Source organism: Canis aureus, chromosome 16 (genome assembly GCF_053574225.1).
Source record: "Canis aureus isolate CA01 chromosome 16, VMU_Caureus_v.1.0, whole genome shotgun sequence".
Classification (NCBI taxonomy): domain Eukaryota; kingdom Metazoa; phylum Chordata; class Mammalia; order Carnivora; family Canidae; genus Canis; species Canis aureus.
Genome location: NC_135626.1, coordinates 8,465,362 through 8,488,949, shown reverse-complemented (window position 1 = coordinate 8,488,949; position 23,588 = coordinate 8,465,362). Strand labels below are relative to the sequence as shown.

General features: G+C 58.0%; 2 protein-coding genes across 15 annotated transcripts; one reads left to right on the top strand and one right to left on the bottom strand.

The window, feature by feature from the left end:
• Positions 1-1,218: 1,218 nt before the first annotated feature.
• Positions 1,219-6,891, top strand: UCK1 (uridine-cytidine kinase 1). 3 transcript variants are annotated; one of them, XM_077851133.1, is made up of 7 exons: positions 1,222-1,408; positions 1,685-1,844; positions 2,658-2,754; positions 2,958-3,100; positions 3,178-3,341; positions 5,107-5,155; positions 5,677-6,891. In XM_077851133.1, exons 1-7 carry the CDS (start codon positions 1,301-1,303, stop codon positions 5,853-5,855), a joined length of 900 nt encoding a protein of 299 aa, XP_077707259.1. In that variant the 5' UTR covers positions 1,222-1,300; the 3' UTR covers positions 5,856-6,891. The 3 variants fall into 3 exon arrangements, with proteins under 3 accessions (XP_077707261.1, XP_077707259.1, XP_077707260.1); XM_077851134.1 differs by having other exon boundaries at positions 1,225-1,408; positions 3,178-3,272; XM_077851135.1 differs by lacking the exon at positions 3,178-3,341 and having other exon boundaries at positions 1,219-1,408.
• On the bottom strand, positions 6,891-22,988 carry POMT1 (protein O-mannosyltransferase 1). Of its 12 annotated transcripts, XR_013353924.1 has the most exons (24): positions 22,830-22,988; positions 22,118-22,269; positions 21,738-21,785; positions 20,967-21,073; positions 20,561-20,611; positions 19,592-19,738; positions 18,774-18,885; positions 18,340-18,405; positions 18,160-18,253; positions 17,777-17,932; positions 16,533-16,663; positions 16,032-16,127; positions 14,843-14,935; positions 13,179-13,275; positions 11,454-11,546; positions 11,079-11,199; positions 10,625-10,722; positions 9,980-10,093; positions 9,105-9,231; positions 8,896-8,985; positions 8,207-8,384; positions 7,467-7,654; positions 7,196-7,304; positions 6,891-7,081 (listed from the first exon to the last, which is right to left on the bottom strand). XR_013353924.1 is itself a non-coding variant. In XM_077851121.1 (23 exons), the coding sequence occupies exons 2-22, from the start codon at positions 22,237-22,239 to the stop codon at positions 7,480-7,482; spliced, it is 2,316 nt and encodes a 771-aa protein (XP_077707247.1). In that variant the 5' UTR covers positions 22,240-22,269; positions 22,830-22,988; the 3' UTR covers positions 6,891-7,304; positions 7,467-7,479. The 12 variants fall into 12 exon arrangements, 11 of the variants coding, with proteins under 11 accessions (XP_077707247.1, XP_077707248.1, XP_077707251.1 ...); XM_077851121.1 differs by having other exon boundaries at positions 6,891-7,304; XM_077851122.1 differs by having other exon boundaries at positions 6,891-7,304; positions 22,791-22,938.
• Between the last annotated feature and the right edge of the window lie 600 nt (positions 22,989-23,588).

Sequence of the window (23,588 nt, the reverse complement as noted above, 5' to 3'; positions counted from 1 at the left end):
CTCTGCCTCACCCTGCTCGTGTTCTCTCTCCCTCATTCACTCTCCCTCTCAAATTAAAAAAAAAAAAAAAAAGATTTTATTTATTTATTCATGAGAGACACAGAGAGAGAGAGGGAGAAGCAGGTTTCTCGCAGGGAGCCCGATGCAGAACTTGATCCCTTGACTGGGATCACGACCTGAGCTGAAGGCAAGATGCTCAACCACTGAGCCACACAGGCATCTCTCAAATAAAATTTTTTTTTTTTAAGATTTTATTTGTTTATTCATGACAGACACAGAGAGAGAGGCAGAGACACAGGCAGAGGGAGAAGCGGGCTCCATGCCGGGAGCCCGACATGGGACTCGATCCCGGGACTCCAGGATCCTGCCCTGGGCCAAAGGCAGGCGCCAAACCGCTGAGCCACCCAGGGATCCCGGGTTCTCCCTGTTTTACGCTCCTGCGTGATTTCCTCTCATGCCCCCTCATCCTCTTCAGTCTGTCCAGGTCACAGACTCAGGAGGTCCCAGTCCCCTTGCACCCCTGCCCCCTGATCAGCAGACGCTGCCGTAGCCCCTCCTGAGATGGGTTAGTGCCTCTGAAGTTACATCAACAGCGACGTCGCCTGGTGTCTGCACTTACTGTGATCTGATTTCATGCTTCATCAAATATTCAGGAGGGCTCCCAGGGCACTAGGAGCTGCATCTACAGTCTTGGTGCTTTGGGGAAATACCCAATTTGAACCCGTCAGCATTTATCCTCTCTGTGCAGGTGCCGCGGGGTCAGGGGTACCCTCTCCTGTACTCCACAGCCTGGAGTCAGAGGTCATGGTTGTCAGCAGCCCGTGCTGAGGAGGTTCAGGAGGCGACACCTGCTGCAGGGGGTGAGGGAGGCAGCGCCAGGCGGCCGCGCCGTCGGGGAGGACGCGGGGTGGGAGCAGGAGCCCCGCCGCGCTCTCGGGGTGGCCGCCCACCAGGCCGTGAAGTCGGGGAGTTTCCGACTCCGGGCTCAGGGTGCCGACTTGCGGGCCTGGCGCTACCCCTGCCCCGGCCGGGCTCTCCCCTGGGCGGGTCATCCCCGACGCCCCAGGCCCCAGGGGCGCGGACCCAGGGAACTTGGCGGTCTCCGCCTCCGCAGGTGAGCCGGCCTGCCCCGCGCAGGCGCAGCGCCCTCGTCGCCTCGGACTACAACTCCCGCCTTGCCCCGCGCGCTCCCGCCGCCGCGCCGCGCGCCTCCCGGACGTGGAGCCCCGGGCGGGGGGCGGCGGCTGCTTCGGGGAGGCGGCGGGAGTCGGGCCGCCGATGCGGGCGGGCGGAGCCCGGGATGGCTTCGGCTGGAGGCGGCGACTGCGAGGCCGCGGCTCCGGAGGCGGACCGCCCTCACCAGCGGCCCTTCCTGATCGGGGTGAGCGGCGGCACCGCGAGCGGGAAGGTAAGGGGCCGGCGGGGCCGGCGCGACCCCCGACCCTCGGGCCCCCGGGCGGACGGCCCCGCCTCCTCCAGGGCGGGGGCTGCGGGCGGGGGGCTGCGGCCGTGGCGGCGGGCGGCGGGCGGGGGCGCTGCCCTCGGCCCCCGGCCTCCCCGCGGGCCTCGCCCCTCCCGGCCTCTGCCGGTGCCTCCCGGGCAGCCGCGGGGGCCGGTGGGTCAGGTCGGAGGCCAGCCCCGGGCAGGCGCAGCAGGGCCAGGCGGGAATCCCGTGTGTTCCCAGTCCACCGTGTGCGAGAAGATCATGGAGCTGCTGGGCCAGAACGAAGTGGACCACCGGCAGCGGAAGCTGGTCATCCTGAGTCAAGACAGGTTCTACAAGGTCCTGACCCCAGAACAGAAGGCCAAGGCGTTGAAGGGACAGTACAATTTCGACCACCCAGGTGCAGCAGAGGACCCTGAGGGGACTGAGGGAGGGGGAGAGACCAAGGGGTTGGCGGGGGATGCAGAGAGACCCCAGCGGTGCCCTGAGGTTTCTGAGGTGGCCTGAGTTGGAGCTGGAGCAGGCTGTGCATTAGGTCAGAAAGAACTTTGCCTGGTTCTCTGCGCCCTGAGTGGCCCGGCGGGAGCTGCTGGCTCCCGCAGTCGGAGCCAGTCAGGAAGTCTTTGCTGTTGGAGGGGCCGTGTCCCCCACCTTCCTGCTGTCTGGGGTCCTTTGTATACAGCAGGGCATTTCCCCACCTGCCCCCGGGCAGAGTCCTTGAGAGGGGAGCTGGGCAGGCAGTGGGTAAACAAGAGGACCAGGTCTGGTCTGGCCCGATCAGGGGGCAGGTGGAAATGGGGCAGATAGAGGAGGGGAAAGAGCCAGCCTGTCCTTGCCTGGCACTGCGAGAAGATTCCACCCTGTGGAATGAGGCTCCCATCCTCACTTCTTTCTCGGGGGACATGGTGGGGGAAAGGCCTGAGGAGCACCAGGCGGTGGTTAGTTCCCAGAAATAGAAGCAGGTGCCTAACCCACCTACCTCCCAGTGCAGGCCGAGCACGAAATGCCCAGTTCCAAACTTCTGTGTAGGATAGCAGCCCGGGTGGGTGGCCCCGCGAATGTGAACGGGGGTGGGGGTGGGGGATGGAGGGACTCTCAAGTCCACATGTTCCCGAGGGTCGCTGGGCTGCCTGACCCAGACGCAGAGGAAGTTCGCTCCCGTCCCCAGCACAAGGACACCTGGATAGCCTCGCCTCTGGTTCCATTCCTGCAGATGCCTTTGATAATGACTTGATGCACAGGACTCTGAAGAACATCGTGGAAGGCAAAACAGTCGAGGTCCCAACCTACGATTTTGTGACCCATTCAAGGTGAGCACAGTGACTCCTGGGAGAGGGGCCGTGCAGCAGCCTTGCCCTGGTGGTTTCTGTGCACAGCCCTCCCCCGTGCTGTGACCTGTCCCCCTCCGCAGTCAGCACCCTGGGGTGGGGGTGGGGGACTAGAGCGATGGCACCTGGGCCCCCACCTTCCGCATGTCCTGCAGCGGCACCCGTGTCCTGGTCTCGCCTCCCAGGTTAGCGGAGACCACAGTGGTGTACCCTGCAGATGTGGTCCTGTTCGAGGGCATCTTGGTGTTCTACAGCCAGGAGGTCCGGGACATGTTTCACCTGCGCCTCTTCGTGGACACGGACTCCGACGTCAGGCTGTCGAGAAGAGGTAGGGTGGCTGCGGGGGCCCCCCATGCCCCTGGACGAGGCCGGCCGCCAGCCCTGACTGCCTCCCTCCTGCCTCAGTTCTCCGGGATGTGCACCGCGGGAGGGACCTGGAGCAGATCCTGACCCAGTACACCACCTTCGTCAAGCCAGCCTTCGAAGAGTTCTGCCTGCCGGTACCCCTCTCGCTTACTTGGGGAGCTTCCTTTTCTCACTTTTCAAGAGGACTCTCGGTGCCCTGTCCTGTGAGCGCTGAATTACGGGTGAACAGGGTCTGATTTATAAGCAGAGAAGTTCGCTTGTGACACCCCCTCGCAGGGCCTGGGCTCGGCTCTGGGGGCGTTGTCTGTAGGTCTCCCTTCCTCCGCACCCTTGCGTCCATGCAGCTCACCTTCCTGCTGCAGGCTTTGCCCAGGGTCACCCCGAGGACCTTCTGCTCCCAGCCCGCCTGCTTCCCGCTCCCTAGGGCACCTCTGCCCGGTGGGGCTCTTTGCGCTCTGCATGCCCCCTCAGGATGGGGCAGAGCCCAAGTGCGTGGGGGGTTGGGTCCGTTCACGGCCCATGGGCACATCCCTGGCATGTCGTGGGCACTTGCTGACGTCACCCACACTGCATGTGTCTACAGGCTGCTCTGGGCTGGCACCCGGGGTCCTGTAGCCACCTCTTTCCCTCCGCTTTCCAGCTCTTGCTAAATAATCTAGAACTTACAGGAAGCCAGAAAGGGAAGCTTAACTTTTTTTTTTTTAAGATTTTATTTATTTATTCATGAGAGACATAGAGAAAGGCAGAGACACAGGGGGAGGGAGAGGCAGGCTCCCTGCGGGGAGCCCAATGCAGGACTCGATCCCAGGACCCGGGATCACGCCCTGTGCCAAAGGCAGACGCTCAACCACTGAGCCACCCAGGTGTCCCAACGTTTTGCTTCTTAAAAGTAAAATACAGCACAAGGGAAGCAGAAGCAGCTTCCTGCCTCAGTCGAGGACAGCAGTGCTGTCTGCTGCTGTTGGTAGAGAACGTTTGTTATTTTACATTCGTGTTCTCTGAAGCATCTAGAAAATGATGGGAAAAGTACGTTGATAATCGTACTGTTAGTCGCAGAAAGACATTTGGCAGAGCAAGTAGTTTAGAGTCAAACTCTGGACAACCCAGTCCGACCTGGTGACCCTGGGTGACCCTGGGTGTGGGCTGGGCCCCAGCACCATCCTCACACTTCCCACACACCGAGTCCAGCCAGGGTGACGGTGTCCCTCCCTCACCCCTACAGCCCTTCTCCCGCCCTGGCCAACCCCACCAGAGCCAGCCCTGGCCCTCTTGTGCCCATGTCTTCTGTGGGTCCCTGCTGCCCGCAGACACAGCTGCCCTGGGATTGGGTCCCCACCTGCCTGTGTGGCTCAGGGCTTTCTCGATCCCGGTCCACACACCCGCCACACTCCGCTCAGACCGCTTCCTTTTCCTCTCCCTTGGCTTTGCCTGATTGAGGTGTGTCCGCCTCAGTAGCATCCCTTTGGAGTCCCCTTGGTGGCCCATTCTTCCTGGTATCTCTCCCTGCCCTTACCTAGTAGAGCACCTGCCGGGGAGCAGGTGTGAGCGCGGGCCAGGTACCACAGATGGCCTGGCTCTGCTGTCCAGGGCGTTTGCTGCTGCCTGAGCTGCTCACTGCTCCAGGCTTCTTGCAGAAAGGTTCCTAGTGCAGAGGAAGGAGGTCACGTGTTGCAAGAGGATGCCACACGTCACTTGGCTCAGTGAATCGTTAACCCAGAGAACTGTTACTGGTGGGGGGGGGGGGTGTGCCAGAAAAGCACAAGCCGGGAGCATTTCAGAGATGCCAGGAGAAAAACACGTCTTTTCTGGCTGCCCCAGCTTCTCCTCCTGCCTCACCCCTGCCTCCCGCCACCCCCCCCCCCAACCGTCTGCCACCCCCAGGGCTGCTGTCCCTCCAGTGAGTCTAGCATCCCAGAGCCAGAAGGCCCTGAGGGGACAGATCCTCACAGGATCCTTTTTGCCTTGCAGACCAAGAAGTATGCGGATGTGATCATCCCTCGGGGGGTCGACAACATGGGTAAGAATCAAGCCTAAGAGCTGCCCCGACTCCTCAATCAGCTCCCCAGAGCCCCGAAGCAGACCTTGCCCTGTGCCAGCAGTTACGCTGAGGTGATGAGGGTCGCCTATCTGCAGACGTTTATGGCACAGGTTTAAAGAATACCTAAAAAATATATTTTTAAATTGCACATTGTACACTTTTAACTGACCTCCTCTTGTTTGTCAGCTACATCTCAGTAAACCGGGAAACAGATATTTATGTTGACAGGGACTCACTTGTGAGCAGAAAGTATTTTACCCAGGCTCTTGGTTGACAGAAAGCCTCACAGACCAGGTCAGGAACGTCGTGCTCCTTCCCTGACACGAGTTTTTCTGTGTGCCAAGACTTGGCGCCCTGGGGAAGCCTCCCAGGGGGGCCTGTGCCCCCGGCCCTGAGCACCGTGGGAAGGTGCAGCCTGGTGAGCCGGCCGCAGGTGGCTCGCTGGCCTGGAGGGCCCAACGGGGAGCGGATGTGGCTAAGCGTGCTTGTCTTTGCTACAGTGGCCATCAACCTGATCGTGCAGCACATCCAGGACATCCTGAGCGGCGACATCTGCAAGTGGCACCGAGGGTCCAATGGGCGGAGCTACAAGAGGACCTTCCCTGAGCCCGGAGACCGCCCTGGGGTGCTGACCTCTGGCAAGCGATCGCACTTGGAGTCCAGCAGCAGACCCCACTGAGGAACCCCGATAGACCATGCTCAGGGTCTGGCCCACCCGCCCCATAGACGCTGCCGCTGCTTCTTCTCGGCATCATACGGTACAGACAGGGTGGTGCGAGGATCACAGGGTCCTCCCTGATGCGGGCAGACCTCCCGTTCCTCATGCTTGGCGGGATGTTGGCAGGCCCCCCGTTTTCACCTGCTTCCTCACGTTAAGGCGGTTAAAAGTCTGAGTTACTGGGAAATGCCACAGAATGTGTGCTGAGCCTGTCACGCCTCTTGGGGACATGGGGCACAAGCCTGCACACTGTGGCTGTCCTGGCGTGTGTGACACCAACCCAGAGCAAGAGAGATTCTACTAGCATGATCTGGTTCCCACACGTGACTGAAGCAGAGGTTTGAAGAGAGAGTACGTCATGTCTCCCTCCCCCCTTGTTACACGTGCGAACGTTTCGTTATTTACCGTGTTAGTTGTGACCTAGTAACCGAGTTTCGTGCCCCACCAGCGGGTGTGATCCAGTGTGGCACACACTGACGGAAGGAGCTACAGGAGCTTTCCTTCCTCCCGGGCTGTGCGCCAAGGCAGGAGCCAAGGAAGGAGCCCCGGGAAACAAGCTCTCCTTAACCAGCATCAGACGCGGGAGGCAGCACCTGCTCCCTCAAGCAGGGCGGGACACAGGCTGCTGGGTGCCGTGTCCACACCCAGGCCTCCTCAGGCGTCCAGGGCTGGGGGGGCTGTGTGGACAGGGCTTCGCTGGGGTAGCCTGGGCCCATCCGGGGCATGCCGTCCAAAGCCAGCTGGCCTCCTTGCACACACCAAGTCCATAGCTGCACGAACGGTGCCTGCGGTCTGCGTTGTCCTGGTTTGTCTCCCTCCCAGACGGCACTGTATGAAAGTGACACTTTCCTGTTGCCCCCCGGCCAACCTGCATGGGCGATCCTGGTTTCCTTCTATCAAGTACTAAGTGTAGTTACACAGATAGGACCTCAGTTGAGTTTGGCCGAGCTCTGTGCCCTCTTGGAGAGCGTATCAATAAATAACATCAAACACCGGTGCCAGTTTGTCCCCTTTTTAATTGTACACAGAAGGCAGAGTCAGGACAAGGGCATGTGAGGGTGACAAGTCCTGCCTGCTGGAAGTGCTGCTGGCTCGTGCGTCCCAGCCGAGTCTCGCGGGGGCAAGGGCCAAGAGTCGGCGGCACTGAGGTGCACCAGGGTCTTTGTGCAGGGATCAGAATCAAAGGCCTGTCACTCGGAGCAGAGACAGCTATGGCTCAGCATTGGGTCCAGTGGGTGCCCAGGGAGGGGACCAGGCCCAACACCAGGACTGGGGCCTCAGCAGCTTCAGCGCTAACTCACCCCACAGCTGCCCGCTGCCTTCCGGTGTCACAAGTCCTATGCTAGCCCTCCATGTGCCCTGGTTCAGGGGGCTCTAGTGGCAGTGGATGCAGGGCGTGTTCTTTACCACCTGGGAAACGGAAACCTGGCTCAAAACTGCCCGCCTATCAGCAGACTGAAGAATAAAACCACCATAGCCCAGCCAGTCCGCCAGGCTTTGGGGCAACTGTCAAAGATGAACATGTTTACGAATGACCACTCTACCTCGCCTGACCCCAGCCCCCACTTTTACCGTTTGTGTCCTGCTAGTGTTTCCGGATCAAGATGTCCCAGCTGTCTTTCCAGCGAAGGGCCTTGAGTTCACTGGGTGAGAGTGACTTGTCCCCGTAGGTCAGTGGGCGCAGCGTGTTGAACACGTGACAGGCACAGGAGTACCAGGCCACAACCAGGGCGCTGAAGAGGCTCCTCAGGAGCTGGGACCTGTGGGTACCAGCAGAGCATGGACACGTGGGGCATGGGATGTGGCTCCTCCTCACCACGATTTGCACACAGCCCCTGCCTTTCCACCCTTCTCACCCCTGCCTGATGTACTGAATGTGACCCTCCTTGTGCATCTTCCAGAATCTCCCATCTGCACTCGGATGCCAGAGTAGCGTCCCTGTACCCAACATGATCATATTGCAGCCCTCCCGAGAGGCTCTGTAACTCCCAGCCCCCCAACATGCTGAGGCCACCCCCTTTGGTCCAGCTTCCAGAACTCACTCTGGTTTACAAAGCTTTCTGGTTCAGTTCTACTGCACACCATGCAACCTGGCCAATTCCACTGGCTGTCCCAGAGCCATAAGCACCCTTCCCCATCTCCCACAGCACCCCCTGCTCTCCCAGCCTCCCCAGCCAGCCACACCTTCCTCCCCTGTGCCTCCTCTGTGCCTCCTTTGTGACCTTAAGCCCTTCCACGCCACACCCAAGTCAACACTGAGGACTCCCCTGGAGCTGGTGCCCCTGAGAGGTGTGGCTGTGCAGGCCCTGTACCTGCACAGGTGGTCGCTGACGTGCTGCAAGACCACAGGGAGCAGGAGGATCTGGAAGGTGAGCGCGGGAAGGTAGTGGTAGAGGAAGAGCGTCTTCTCCATCATGAAGAAGGGGAGGTAGTTCACTGCCCAGCCGCCGGCACACAGAGCCCCGGCCAGCACCCAGCGCAGCCAGGAATCTGCGGGAGGAGGCCGCCCTGAGCCAGTGCTGCCGGCCAGGGCCTCCCTGCAAAGTTATCGGCCAGTCCCACGAGCTGCTTTCCTCATCCTTGAGGGACACTCACTCTCCATTTCCCCCACCTCCCGCCCCTTCCTGTGATGTAAGGACCTCCTGTGGCTTCCTGCAGGGTTCTCACCATCCAGACCCCCTGCACCGTTCCAGCCTCCTGGGGGCCCCAGCTCTGCCAGGATCAGCAGCAAGTGGGGCCGGAGCTGGACTGTGAGGGTCTGTATCTGTGCACCCACCTCACCCACTGAGGCGGGCATCAGCAGGAAGAGTAGGCACGGTGCCACACTGCTCCCGAGGCCTCTGGGGCCCACCCTGCCCTGAGTCTTTATTCCTTTTGTCTCAAGATGGTCTGCAGTGGTTTCTGTTATATAAACCACCGCCACCCGAGTAACTTGGCACCCGCTGGCCCCTCTCTGCCATCCAGCCATTCCAGAGCGTGCAAGTGCTAAGGCTGTGCTCACATCCTGGGGTCACAGCAATCCCTGCCTGGTCCTTGCATTTCCCCGAAGAAGCCTCTAACAGTGTGGGAATGCAACGGCAACATTTTGTCTCTAGGGAGATAAAAATAGATTTAAGCTCCTTCCACAAGGAAACTAGGAGGTCGCCTTAAGGCACAGGCTCCTGCTGAGTGAGGCTGGGCTGTCGCCCATCAAAAGCAAGCTGCACTAACCCTCAGGGATGTCGCAGATACTCCTTCGGCGTCTGAGCAGGTACCAGAAGAAGAGCAGGACGTAGACCACCATGGCGAGGCTGGCCGAAGCCCAGATCACAATGTTTCCAAGCAGGTGGATCTGAGCCTGTGAGGGCAGCGGGAGGCACCATTGGCCACCGGCCACTCAGAGGGACAAACCCTCAACGACGCTTGCCTGCTTGCCAGCCTTCAGCCGAAACATGGGTGCAGGCTGGGCCTCCAGCCCACGGCTGATGGACGTGGCTATTCCCAATGAGACTCCCCCAGGAAAAGTGCTAAGGTCCTCGATTCTGTAAGTGGAAACACAACTGGGAGTAGCTGACATTCTTGCTTTAACAACAGCTGCTCGCAGACGGCTAACCCAGGGCCTAAGGACTCAGCTTCACAGCCAGTGACTGTGACCGTGTCTCCACTACAGGCGATGGGGGTGGGGCAGAGAAAGGGGAGCGTTTTCAGTGTGAACTCATTTGGGGAGTATCTGTGGAGCGCCAAGTGCCAGCTCCAGGCCTGTTCGTTCTGTGGGTGAAGAGGGACAACGCAGATGTGACAAAGCTCTGATGAACTCAGCTGCTAGCGCTCTGCACAAAATTAAAGAGGGATAATTTTAAAAACCACTTTTGTCAGGAAAGGGGGAACAATGTGCTCCCCCAAAGTGGTAAAGCCCGGTTTCCCTCACCACGCAGACGTGTCAGGACCTTACTCCTCACATGTGACAGGAGTACTGGCCCCGTGCTGCCCCATCCATTAGGCAGGGCCTGGAGACAGCGAGGCCAGGGTGGAGGCAGGGCTGTTCTTCATGCCAGGGGAGTCTCCAGCGAGCGCTCAACCTGCAGCCTGCACCAGCGCCCACTTACGCTGGTCCTGGGGTGCAGCCAGTAGGCGATGCTGGTGTCCAGGGTGACCCAGTCCAGCGGCGAGGAGCTGTACTTGTGCTCCGAGTCATCACTCTTTGCCGTAAGCATCCTCCACTGCAAGAAGGCAAGAGGCTGAAGTCGAGTGGCCAGCCGGACATCGTCCTTGCTCAGGGGCCTGTCGGAGGGGCTGGGGTGTCCAGTTTCACATTCATCTGGATCATGTAGCCCAGGTGGCAGCTGAGCCCTAGTCCCCAGGCCCCCAACACCCTGACTGCGGGGTAAGGGATTGAACTTGGTGCTGAGGATGCTATTAGATTCAGGACCCCGAGATTCCGATCCTGACCTCTCTAGCGCTCCATCATGTTGACGTTGGTGCACTCTGACCTGACCTGGGGGGTTCCAAACATACTTTGGCCATGTGGCAATGCAACATCGCCTGGTTCCTGACTATTGTGCCCGCAAAGCCACAGGCCCGGGGCCAGCAGAGTGGTGCTGGCCACTAATGGCAGGGGAGAGGAACCCTCCCTGCCTGGCCACGTCCCAGTGTAAAGGCTGACGACGGGAAGGGAGGGGCTCTGCAGAGCACAGTGCTCTGTCTGGAGAGGAGCCAGCTCGCCCAGGCAGAGCCATGCTGCCCCGCCTCACCTGCAGCTCCAGGAACCTGGCCATGAAGCTTAGGTTTCTGCTGACGTCCATCTGTGCCGGTGAGTGCAGCTCCAGCTCCCTCTCCTTTTGCTCCTGGCCTAACAGAAAGAGGTGACCCAAAAGAACACAGGAGTGGAAAGTCAGGGGGCTCACAACAGAAGCTGTCAGCCTGGAGCAAAGCCAACTTCCCACTTTTCCAACCGACCCACATGACTCCCTTTGGCTTTCCCCACCACACGCGCGATGGCACCCATCAAATCCAGATCTTTTCACTGGGAAAGCTCAGCTTGCACTGCCTTCTGGTGGCAAGACCTCAGTGACAGCTTCGCTTGTTTCAGGCTCAGCTCAGCAGAGCGTGGACAGCGTGTCTGGTACCCCCCAGAACCACAGCCCGCGGGGGTGGCATCTCGGTATAGCAGCAGCAACGGCAAGCCCGTGGGCTGGGCCGACTCACTTTTGCCATATCGATGTTCTTCCACATTCCACACCATGCTCTCGTGGTAGCCCCGGGACAGCTTCTCCCCAACGACCTCCAGCTGCTGGAACCCCCAGTCTGGGAGGTGTGCCCCGCTCAGCTGGCAAAACGGGGGGAAACAGGGTATGACGTGGAGGCCCCAGGCCCCAGCTCGTCCCCAGCCCGGCCACCCGGTCACTTTGTCCACAGCCAGCGAGGGTGGCAGCCTCCCCTCTGCGGGCCTTGCTGCGTTCCAGATTCAGTTCTGAGCAGTTAAAGAACTCCTGAGTGCAGGAAACGTGGATGTAGGGTCCGCTAAACTGATTTTGTGAGCCCCCAGCCAAGACGGGCAAGCCCAACACGGTGCCCTTTTACCTTTAGGACGGCAGAGGTGTTCACGTGCACCAGGCGGACCTCGGACAAGATGGTCTTCCAAACCTCTGTGTCGGATTCTCGGTTTACAATGTCCTGTAAAAATAGGTCCTGTGGATGAGCCTCTTCTTTCCCCAATTTCCTTATGTATCAAGTGAGGACCAGTCACCAGACGATGCCGCTGCCCAGGTCTGTGGGGCTGAGCTCCGGGGAGCTGACAGGATGGCACCCCTGACCTTGTGCCAGGACACCCACACAGCAAGGTGCTGGTGCGGCCGGGGGTGGGGGCACCACCCTGCCTTCTCTGACAAATGCACAGTCTGGGCGAGGGTCAGAGGTGGTCCCCAAGAGGTGACTTCGGAGGGGACCCCCCGTGGTGAGGGGGCTCTCACTAACACCGTGAGAGCACTTGGCCTTGTCCTAGCTTAACTTCTCACAGCCCTGCGATGATGTGTGAGCACATGTGGCTGTGGGCGAGAACCAGAGGACCCATGGGCTCGGTAGGAGCATGCAGGTGGCCTGGCCACAGGCACACCCTGCGTCAGCCATCCTCCCTCCTTGCTAAGTGAGCCGCAGTTCCTGAAATGTGGGGCTTGTGGGGCTGAAGGTGAGGAGGAGTGAGGAGAGGGAGGAAGGGGGAGAGGGAGGAGGAAGGGGGAGAGAAAAGGAGAGAAAGGAGGGGAAGGAGGGAGGGGGAGGGGAAGGAGAGGAGGGGGAGGAGAGAAAGAGTAGAAGAGGAGTCAGGGGAGGAGGAGGAGGAGGAGGAGTCAGCCACAGACCACAGGATGGCAGAAGGGCAGTGGGTGGGACACTCAGTAGAAGTCCCCGGGGAGAGCTCCCAGGGACCAGGCCTAGGAGCACAGCGCTCCATCCCACGGGGACAGCCAAGGAGACGGGAGAACCAGAAGGGAGGCAGGCGCGTGCAGCACAGAGAAGGTGCCCCCCACCCCCACACACAGTCCAACGGCAGCCTCGCGCCCTGGCTCTGCTGGGGGGCCGCTGAGCACACCGTGCCAGTCATACCGAGAGAACCTGAAGCGGGACAGGGAGGCTGGTGTGGGGTGGGCAGCTGCTGCGGCAGTCGGAGGCTGGAAGGATGGAAGGAGAGAGCCAGCCTCTCGTCGGGGACAGGCCCCAGCGCGTTAGTGTGCTCACTGACCGGAGCTGTGGCTGTGCCGTCCGTGAACTCACAGTGGCGCCCGGGCCCAGAACAGCACTCTTTCCTCCTGCCGGCTCTCCTAGGACGCCGCGTGCAGGCCTGGAGGGACTCTGGGAGCAGCACGTGCCCCTGGACGCTCGAGGAAAGGCCCTCATAGGCCTGGCTGCCTCAGGAAGTGCAACCCCAAGGAACCACCCTGGCTGGAGCCCCAAGCCGTCCCTGGGGAGACCCTGGGACCAGGGTGCTGGTTCACACCAGGCTTTACAAGAGGGGAGGTGGCCGGGGGCCCTGACCCTGTGGGTTCAGTGAATGAGCCACCAAGTCAGAGGGAACCTTCACCTGGCAGGCCACGAAGGCCATGGGAACACCAACAGGCCGTTCCACAAACTCATCCCTCTCACATAGGAGCTCTCTGCTCCCCACAAAAACATGGAGGACCTTTTTATGGGCTAAAAAATCACTAATTGCACATCTGAATGACAATTATTCTCAACATGGTTTTGAACATCCTGTGTGAGAAAGGATGTGTCCCTGATGGCCGGCATGACGGGCTTCCGGCGGGGACTCACCAGTCTCCAGAGGTTCTGGGAGGGCATGGAGATGTTGTAATCAACGTAGCAGGACACCTCCTGCGAGTGGGGGCTCAGGGGCGCTGCCACGTCATGCCTGCAAAACCAAACAGTCTTGTGGACGGAGCTCCTCACTCAGTAGGCCTTGGGGGGAAAATCCACTTTTCAGAACTGGAGCCAGCTCAGCCTGACCGAGCACTCGGACCCAAGGGTGCCACCTGATGCCATGCTGATACACGAGACACTGAGACGGCAGCGGCTCCCTGGGAACCGCACCCCAGGGAAGAGGACACGTGATGTGCTGTCCAAGAGACAGGAATCCGCACTAGGTGGGTGTCGCTGTTCCACCACAGAACAACAAACCAGGCTTCAGAGCAGGGTGCCCACTGTCCTGGGAGCATGAGGACGCGCACCCAGCAGCCCCCTGACACCTGGGCCTTGGAACCATCCGCAGTACTGGGAATGCCGTTGGGGGTAAGGTGCCCTCGGGGTCGGCGACCTCCAACATCCACAAATACCCACCTCCCTCATTCACTCGGCTGTTACACTTTATCCTACTTTGCGCCAAGCACTAGGGAGGAGCTGGAGACCCCATGGTGAGCAAAGACAGTCCTTACGGGCAGGGACCTTCACGCAGGGACAAGACAGTGCCAGGCTATGTGGTGCTACCAATAAAACCAAAGCACCCAGGAAAGGCTTTGAGGGGACATTTCAGCTGACGTGTGACTACAGCAAGTGAGTCAGGAACACTCCTGGCCCACGGGAGCCGCACTCGATCACTTTGGGACAGCAGGGCGGCCGGGGCCCTGGAGTTAAGGTCCCAGATCCCAAGGGACCTGCAGCCCAGGAGAAGTAGGGACGTTATTCTGAGTAGAAGTCACTGGAGAACTTTCGGCCGAGAAACGAGGCCGGGCCTGTAGACTGTGTGTGTTCCCAGGGTGCCGCTGTGGGGTGAGGGGCACAGAGGCACGAAGTCGGGGCACAGGGATCCCGCGTGGACTGGGCCATGGCGGGAGGGCAAGGAAGAAAGAGAGGAACTGGGGTGGTGGCTGGGCAACTGGCTCTTTCCAGGGAGAAGGAAGCCAGAGGCCAGGAGCCTGCTGGTGGCTTTCACAGGAAGTGGGGACTTGGGGCACAATCTGGGAGTCAGGAGGAGCCGTGAGATGACCCAAGAAGCTGGGTGGTGGCCCAGGAATGTCTATATGCAGAGATGGCTCAGGTCAGGTAAGGGCCAAGAACCCACAATGAAAGACCCTTCCTGACCCTAATTAGCCAGGATCGAAATCCTTCTTGAATTCACATACACGGTAAGGGATTCAACCTTATGGAAGCACCTGCACTTCCTTTTGTGTGAGCAGCACTCCCGGGCTCCCCCTTGTCTATCAAAGCTTCCCCCACTGGGCTTCCCACTGCGGGGTGGACCCCTCCATGGGAGCTCCCAGGCTACCCCGCTAAGGCTCCATTTCCGGCCTACTCGCCCTATGCTGCCCTCACTGGGGGGCCCTCCAGACCCTGAGCACCCATCAATCGCAGGCCACAGTGCAGGTCTGCCCCAAGGCAGCAAGAACAACCGTGGGGCCTGCAGCAGGGGGTGGGCTGTGCTCTGGACAGAGAACCCCAGGGGAGCACCCAAGCGAGGGAAGAGGGCGAGGGCAGGCACTCACGTGTTGAGGAAGCGGGTGGTCATACCGTGCACCAGCTGCACCACGTCCCCGTGCCGCACGGGCCTCGGGGGGTTGTTCACCACCAGCTGGTGCCTGCGGAGACAGAGGCCGGCAGGCTGGCACGCATGCCACACAACATAACGACACCCACATTCTCCCATCAGGGCCAATCTGGCCCACTCAACCGGTGCCTTATGCGAGATCAATTCACGTAAAAACAAAACACACACGTTTCCTAAACTCCTTTCTGAAACCCAAGGTCTCTTTCCAAGCTTCCGAAAGGGACTCCTGTGCGCCATCACCACATTATGGTTGCTGTGTGTCTACAGACGGCACAGTGACAAGCACAGCCGTGCCCCCGAGAAATCCTTCTAACACGTGGACTCTTTTGTCCACACAAGTGTACTGTGGGCCCCTCAGGGTGGTGCCAACATGGTCAAACAGCCAGACACAGCCCGCCACTCTCATGTTACTGCAGGAAGTGGCAAACGCGACAGACAAGACAGCGTGCTCATCAGCCATCCTGGCTGTACTGCGATGGACGCAGGAGCCACGACGGGGAGGAGGGCGGCCAAGGCAGCCTCCTAGAGGAGGGGACCATCAGGTTTTAAGGAGTCGGCTGGGCAGGACTGTTCCAGCCTGAGGGGCAGCAGAAACGCGGGGCAGGGGGAGCACTGTAAGCATGGGCCAGGTGCAGAGCAGGAAGGAGGCTGGGAGCTGCAGGCCACCACCGGGGGTCTGGATGACCCTGGAGGGGCAATGGAAGCTAGGAAGGACCATGACCTGCCACAAGTGACATTTTAAAAGACCACATGGGGCCGCAAAGCTGGAGTGGGAGGAGAGAGTTGGGGAGGCGGCAGGTGGTAGAGACGGAGGCCAGGATGGTTCGAGATCTCCTCTGTAGGTGGAGTCCAGAGACCAGGGAGTCTTCCATCTGAGGCCTCAGCAAGGGAATGCCTGGGGACGGGGGGGGAAGCACGGGAGCGCTGGCAGAGGAGAGTCTGTCTGGGATGTGCCTGGGGAGTACCCAGGGGAGATACTGGGTGGGCAGTTCACTGAGGAAGCATCCAACCCCTTGACCATGGGCTCATCAGCGCAGAGCTGCTCTCGAAGCCTCCAGGGAGGAAGCGTACAGGGAGAGGGGGCCACGAGGTGAGCCCCACTCTGGAGACCCAGGACCTGCACGCACCTCCCGGGATCCTTCACGATCCACCAGTTGTTGACGTCTTTGAAGGGGTAACAAGTCACCTGCTGCTGGTGCGAGCTGCCTCGGCCGTTCTCGTATCTGTGTGAAGGAATCAACACAACACTGCGTCTGGTGTGCACAGCAATCAGCCTTTCTCTCGAGGTTCCTGCTAATACCACCCGGCAAAGTGTCCGGGTCAAAACAGGGATGGGCACGAAGCGTGGGTCTAGGAAAGACTGGACAACGGGAACCTAAGCAGTGCTCCAGGCAGGACAACATGCTCAGCATGCAAGTCACAGAGCAGATGAGTGACAGCCCGGGCCCTCTGCTCCCTTAAGATGCTCTATTTCATACACAGAAATGACAAGATTCGTTGGTAATCAGAATCTGAGAGCTCAGTGCCTGTCTCAGAAATTTACAAAGAAAACTGGTAACAGCAAAAATACAAAAAAAAAAAAAGCGAACGCGTTATGATCTTCTATTTACAACGGCCACTTTCCTTACATCATGGGGTAGGTGCTCTGGTGGGAATGAAGCCAGCAGGGCACAGGTTTGCCAAAGACATTCTTCAGAGTGACCTGGGAACCGTAGGCCACCTCCAGGGGCTGACCCTGCGTGATCCGGGCTAGTCCTCCCTAAGATAAAAGCAAAAGGTGGCAAGTGAGAGCCTCTCCAACAGGCACACCTCCATGGGTGGGGGGGGGCGTATTCGGGGTGGTGGCAGTCATTATTATGTCACATTATGACAACGCAGGATCTACTCTGCTAAGGTTACGTTATTGTAATCAGAACACAGCTGCTGTGGACTGGATGCTGCCTCCAGGGCCAGGCATCCCCCACCCTTCCACACACACCCTCAGTTGCTTGGGCATCTTTGGAGAAAGAGCAACCCTGTAAAGGTGAGACTCTCAAATAACTCTTTTTTTAAAAATGGGGCACCTGGGTGACTCAGTCTGTTAAGTGTCCAACTCTTGGTTTCGGCTCAGGTCATGGTCTCAGGGTGGCAGGATTAAGCCCCATACCATAGTGGGCTCCACACTCAGCAGGCAGCCTGCTGGAGACTCTCTCTCTCTCTGCCCTGCCCCCTGCTCATCCATGTTTATTTATCCTAAATAAATAAATCTTTAAGGAAAAAAAAAAAGGTGAGGAAACTAGCATTGGGATGAGCTAAGAAATTTGCCCAACATGGACACCTGGCTGTCAGCAGAGCCAGCACTCAGTCCATCTGCTCTCCTGTCCTCACCACCCCAATCGGTACGTTTCACTATCTCTGCAAAAGTCAGTAGGAGCGAACGCCAGAGTCTGGCTTGTCCTGTGAAGCATGTGCACCTGTCCCGAGGCTGCAGGACTTCATGATGTCCAGAGGGGGTCACACTGAAGAGCTGACCCCCTCGTCTATTTCCATACCATCAGCACACACAGAATTAGCTTAGAAAAATACTAGTGGATTCTTCACATCTTGATTTGGTTTTCCTGCGAACCCTTGATGATGTTTACGTAAGAAAAATCTGAGTCTAGGGGCACCTGGGTGGCTTAGTCAGTTATGCACCTGCCTTCAGCTCAGGGCATGATCCTGGGGTTCCAGATCGAGCCCCATGTCGGGCTTCCTGCTCAGCGGGAGTCTGCTTCTCCCTCTGCCCCTCCCCGTGCTTGTGCAGATTCTCTCAAATAAATAAATTCTTAAAAAATAAAAAACCCCAAATCTACTCTTGTCCCTTCTCTGAGGTGGCCGTGGCACCCCATCTTACCTCCAGACTGGCCTGGAAAGCACTGGACATGATTTGATCGTGGGGCCCAGAGCGGTAGACCAGGATCAAGTGGACGTAGAAGAAGAGCAAGTACATGAGGGTGGGGATGACAAGCAGAGCGGCGGCTCGGGCAAGCAGGTGACAGAGCACACAGACCTGCCGGGAGCCAGAGGGCAGGTCACATCCTGCCGCTCGGGAAGGTGCACCCACTTCACATAGGATCTCAGGGAGCCAGCAGCAGAGCTCTGGGCTCCTCGAAGCTGCTGGTGGGAGGCTTATGAAGGCCCATCTTCTTGGGAAGCCTTTCTCCCCAGATGCTCCCATCACACTGACCCTCACCCACCCGGGGATGGCTACATGTCCCGCCTGACTGCGACACCCACATTTGACAGAGTCTGGTCTCCGATCAGGTGCCAGGCATGGACACTAGCAACTGCGAGCACGAGCAGGTATGTGAAAATACCCATGTACTTGACGCTGAAAAGACATGAGAAAAAACGTGAAAATAAGGCAGAGAATGAGGAGGATGCTAGGGCTGCCTCCGACCCACAGACCAGACTCACCCCACCGCACAGGAGCAGGCCACTCCTGTCAGCATCAGCCAAAACCACCAGCTCAAGGAGAAGGGCCTGGGGTCAAAGCAGAAGAGCAAAGCTGGGAACAGTTCGTGAAATATCGGGAGAAATATCACGCAAGAAGGTACATTCCTCAGATCTCTCAGGGTCAGCTCGCTGTCCCGACAGTTGGGACAAGAAAAATGAACCCTCGTCTCCTAAATATTAGTCCTAGCAGAATTTTTCTTTTTAGCCAGAACATTTTCCCGGTTAGTTTAATTTATACAAAAGTGAGAATGTATTTATGACATCAGGAGCCAAGGACGAGAGACAGTCTGCAAGTAGCTCTCTGAAATGAAAAGCCCTCAGATCTTCTCAGGTCGACAGGCCACTCAGACGCTTCTTTCTCATTAACTACGAAGGACAGGTCCCACTGTGCATACCTGTGTTTTTGGGAGTTGGAGAACTTCAGGTAGGATAGCACAGCCAGTAGATTAAAAAATATTAACACTGACTCCAAAAGCATGAGCCTTGACTGCGTGATGAGAGCGTTCTCTGTTGGAAAGAGGGCATGTGCGTCAGCTGTCAGGCCACCGGGGCAAATGCAGGAAGATGGAAGCACCCATGGAGAGGACACACTCTAAAGTCACAGAATGTGGCCATGGGAAATTCAGGGTTGGGTGGCTGGAAGGGGATGGGCTCTAGAACCACGAAGGCAAGTTTTCAAGGGTGAATCATGCCTAGTGAGGCCTGCGTGATGCTGGGCAAGTCACTGAACCTTTCCGAGTCTTTACCTTTCTCATTTGCAGAAAGAATACCAACTTTGTGAGGCTGCCCTGGGTGTAAAGACATTACCCCAGCTCAGGGACTCAGTGAGAGGAGCCACTTGACACACCCTCATTCTGCTTTCTAGCCTAACTTCCCATCCAACTTGGTTTCATTTGCTCATAAACCTGGGCCAGACTCGGCAGGAGGTGGAGGGAGATGCTGGCGGAGCACCTAGTAGCAGTTCGGGCAGCCCTGATTTATACGGCCGCACGTGTGTGACCACACAGTTCCACCACCCCACACCCAGGGAGTAGGGTGACTCCCAGAGTCAAATCTGGACACTCTGGACACACTCCCTTCCATCCTGTGAGTAGGAGACCCTGCCGGGCCACATAGACAAAGCCCACGGGCTCTCTGGGACGCACGCTGAAACATAACCAAGGCCAGTGCTGGGTTCTTCCCTGTGTGACACCAAAGCAGGCAGAGGTCTCACCAATAAGCATCAGCAGAGCAGCCCCCATGGCAGCGCAGTGAGAAAAACCGAGCTCCAACAGGATCTGGTAGGCCATGGGGATCGAGAACGCCCCAGTGAGGGCTGGCAGCAGGCGCAAAGACCACACGGGCACGTTGCTGCTGTATTCTGGAAAGGCAACCACAGCAGAGCTGAGCGTACAATGCACCACCCCCTTCCTATGCTGCAGGTGTGTTTTCAAACACAGTATCATGTTCACGGACCCTGAAATGCAAGCTGGCAAAACTAGGGACCACATCAGGAACAGAGTGGGCAAGCTGCAAATAAAAGCTTTGAAACTACCTAAGCGTAGTCAATACCCAACTCTCGTTAAGCACAGAAACAATGCCTAATAAGTCTGAAATTAGTGCTTTCCTTGTTTATAAATGGACTCAAAAAAAAAAAAAAAAAGGGATCCCTGGGTGGCGCAGCGGTTTGGCGCCTGCCTTTGGCCCAGGGCGCGATCCTGGAGACCCGGGATCAAATCCCACGTCGGGCTCCCGGTGCATGGAGCCTGCTTCTCCCTCTGCCTATGTCTCTGCCTCTCTCTCTCTCTGTCTGTGTGACTATCATAAATAAATAAAAATTAAAAAAATAAATAAATAAATAAATAAATAGACTCCACCTTTCCCCCTCAAAACACTGAGCAACGTACAAAATTTACGTGTACAAAAGATAACTGCAACCAGATGCCACGTAGAGTGTGCTATGTGTTCCGAAAACTAAGAATAAAATACATGCTAGGATTAAACACTTAAGGTGTTTATCACACCTTTCTTTTTTTTTTTTTTTTTTTTTATCACACCTTTCTTTTGAAAGGTCTTCCACTTGTACCAAATCTATCATACCCTGGACAGATTAAGAAATCACAGCTGTAAATCCCCAGGAAAGCCACTACCTCTCCATTCTAATATGTGCAAAATAATAAGGGATGTGAAAATGACTTTTTACCTGCTCCGATCCTGTTCCACAAAAAGTTACCATCGAATCCTCCTAAATAACCTGAAACAGAAGATCAGTCAGCAACTATCCCACTCAGCAAATAGTTGGGGAATGCCAAACCATGGCAGCAACAGGGAAACAATGATAAATAATTAGATGTGGCTTCTACCGTCAAGAAATTTCACTTATGAGCTGCATTTTATTATTTTAAAATAAATTGCCATAATTTTACTTATTTATTTATTTAGGTATTATAAACAGGCTTTACTTTATTTTTAAGTAATCTTCATGCCCAGCATGGAACTTGAACTCACAACCCCAAGATCAAGAGTCGCGCATTCCACTGATTGAGCCAGCCTGGGCACCCCTCACTTTTAAGTTTTAAAGGGCTACTTCTCTTACTAGTGAATCCTACCTCCTAAGGCCAGCAGCATGTGGCCAAACGGTGGTCCACTGCCATCCAAAAAGAAGATCCGCTTCATGTAAAAAGAGATGTACTGCCCATAATACACTTCATCAAAACTGAAAAGCAAACCCACATGATATTCAACTAGAAATCTTCACCAAACAACGGTGAAAGGGTAAATGTGTACCTGTTTCCAAACAATGTTAGAGAGCGCTCAGCAAAGGTCAGAACTTTTGCCACAACTGCACTGTATCCCCAAATACTAAGATATGTGCACAACATCATCCACCCTCAAGGACAGGAGACCAGGTACACACTCAGGTTGTCTGCCCAACACAGACTCTATTTACCCTCCCTAGTTTTATTCAGGGATGTGCTAGCAGGCAGCCTCCTGAAAGGCCTCCCAGACCCAAGGCTATGTCTGTGGCTAAGGGTCAGAATCACACTTGGTCACCAAAGGAAACAGGTGCATGTGTCAAAGGGAGTCACCCAGAAACCAACCGCAACAAATGTTTTCAGACATTTAATGGTACTGTCCATACAGCTGTCAATTTCTTAGGCGTGATAACTTCAATACAGTTTTTAACAGTTCTCATGTTAGAAATATGCCAAATTACTTAAACATATTGCTTATGACTTGCCTCAAAAAAAACCCCACTGAAGCTGAGTGATGAATGCACTGGTTGGGGGGAGGGTGTCATTAAACTATTCTCCCTACTTTTGTGTATATTTAATATTTTCCGTGATGTAAAGTTAAACCAACAAACCAAAAGGACGCACGTTAGCCACAGGGGAAAGGCCCCGTAGTATTGCCAGCAGTCATCTCTCCTTGGAACAAAGAAGACACTCGAAGGTCAACGGTGACTCGCTTCCAAATCTATCAATCTTCCACCCTCCACCTTTGATTTTAGATGGTTACCTAAGACTGCGGCACCTGTTCCATGGGCCAGATCTCACCTGCTAGAGAGCTACAGGGCAAGACGGGGCAGGCGGACTCAGCAGGGGGACAACCTGGCCTCTCCTCTGCCAAAAACACCCATCACTGAGAAGCCTAGAAGTCTGCTTTCCCACTTCTGCTGTTCAGTAGGGCACTTTGTCACCAATGCACCAACAAATTACAGTTCTTTCCGATTCGCCCTGAAGGGGGTTGTCTGGCTTACACCACAGCCCTCGGATAGGCGAGATGCCACAGGCGGCTCAGTAATCCCACTGCAGTCAGAGCCACAACGTTCAAGTTGATGTCAGCTGTCACCACCACGGGGCGCTTCAAAAATCCCAACATCCCGTAGGGAAGCAGGTCCCGGAGGATGCCCTGGAAAAGAAGGGAAGAGACGGCATCAATAAGTCAGCAGCGGCCTCGAGGGCTCACCGACGCAAGGAAAAGCCTTTGCAGTTCCCATGGCTCTCGGGTGCATCACGGAGAACCAGCCGTGCGTTCTGTGGGGTCGCTGAAAGCCAGGACACCGGCACCAGGCCAGGCGGGAATCCGGGGACGTCAGGACTGAGTACCCACCCGCTCAACGAGTCACGACGCGAGCACCAGAGCCCCAGCCCCAGCCCCAGCCCGGCGCTCCCCGAAGCCCCTCGGGGCGCCCCCCGCCCGCCCCGCCGCAGCCGCAGCCGCAGCCGCAGCCCCCGCCCCCGCCCCAGGACCCGGCGCCCCCGCTTCCGCGCCGAGGCGTCAGCTGCCTGCGAGCCCGCCTGGCCCCACGGCTGCCGCCACACTGGGCGCCCGCGCCCGGCTCCCGGCGACCCCCTCCCCGGGGCGCGCCTGCCCTCGGGCCCGCCCCCGCCCCCGCCCCCGCCGCCGCCGGGCAGGACGCCGGCCCCCACCCCAAGCCGCGCACGCACGTCCCTGGCGCCCCGACGCACCCTCGCCTCGAGTTCCCGCAAAGCTGCTCCCCGCGTCGGGCTCCGCCTCGGATCCGCGGGGGAGGAGGCCGCCGACCGTTAGCGGCTCTCGCCGCTCGGCACTCTGCGCCGCCCGCGGCCGCCTGCTCGGCGCTCGACTCGCCGTGCCTGCGGAGCCCTACGCGGCAGCGGCGCGCCTGCGCCCTGGGCCGGAGCGGAGCGCAGCGCAGCGCAGCGCATGCGCCCTGGGCCGAAAGGGCTCCCGGGTCCGGGTCCCCGGCGGCGCGGAGACGCGCTCCTCGTAGGTCGTTGCCGGCCCAGGTGTTCCAGGAGCCCGGTGCCCCTTTTAAAAACAACACAGCGGGGGCATCCCTGGGTGGCTCAGCGGTTTGGCGTCTGCCTTCAGCCCAGGGCGTGATCCAGGAGTCCCGGGATCGAGTCGCGAATCGGGCTCCCCGCAGGGAGCTTGCTTCTGCCTCTCTCGTGAATAAATAAATAAATTTAAAAATAAAATAAAATAAAATAAAGACAGTGGGGCCTTAGCCGTGGGCCTCTAGGTGTGTGAGCACCTCGCGTGCAGGTGCCTGCCCGGAGCCCGGGGGGTGCGCGTGTGCTCCGGGAGGGCGGGCGGTCAGGGCCGCCGCAGCTCTGTCGCCTCCCCCGGGCCCCGCCCCCGCCCCCCGCTCCCCTGCCCCCCGCCCAGGCTCCCGCGGGCCCCGGCATCCCCCCACCCCCGGTCTCGGGCTCCCGCGGGCCCCGGCATCCCCGCACCCCAGCCGC

Bases quoted from the DNA above. Each gene is read 5' to 3' on its own strand.
- UCK1 (XM_077851133.1), top strand. From the start codon at position 1,301: ATGGCTTCGGCTGGAGGCGGCGACTGCGAGGCCGCGGCTCCGGAGGCG. The intron at 2,755-2,957 runs GTGAGCACAGTG...CTCGCCTCCCAG, and splicing joins GATTTTGTGACCCATTCAAG to GTTAGCGGAGACCACAGTGG. The intron at 3,101-3,177 runs GTAGGGTGGCTG...CTCCTGCCTCAG, and splicing joins CGTCAGGCTGTCGAGAAGAG to TTCTCCGGGATGTGCACCGC.
- POMT1 (XM_077851121.1), bottom strand. From the start codon at position 22,239: ATGTTGGGATTTTTGAAGCGCCCCGTGGTGGTGACAGCTGACATCAAC. The intron at 18,886-19,591 runs GTGAGACCTCTG...TCTTTCCAACAG, and splicing joins TGCTCTGCTGATGCTTATTG to AGAACGCTCTCATCACGCAG. The intron at 10,094-10,624 runs GTGAGGCGGGGC...GCCTTCTTGCAG, and splicing joins CCAGGTTCCTGGAGCTGCAG to TGGAGGATGCTTACGGCAAA.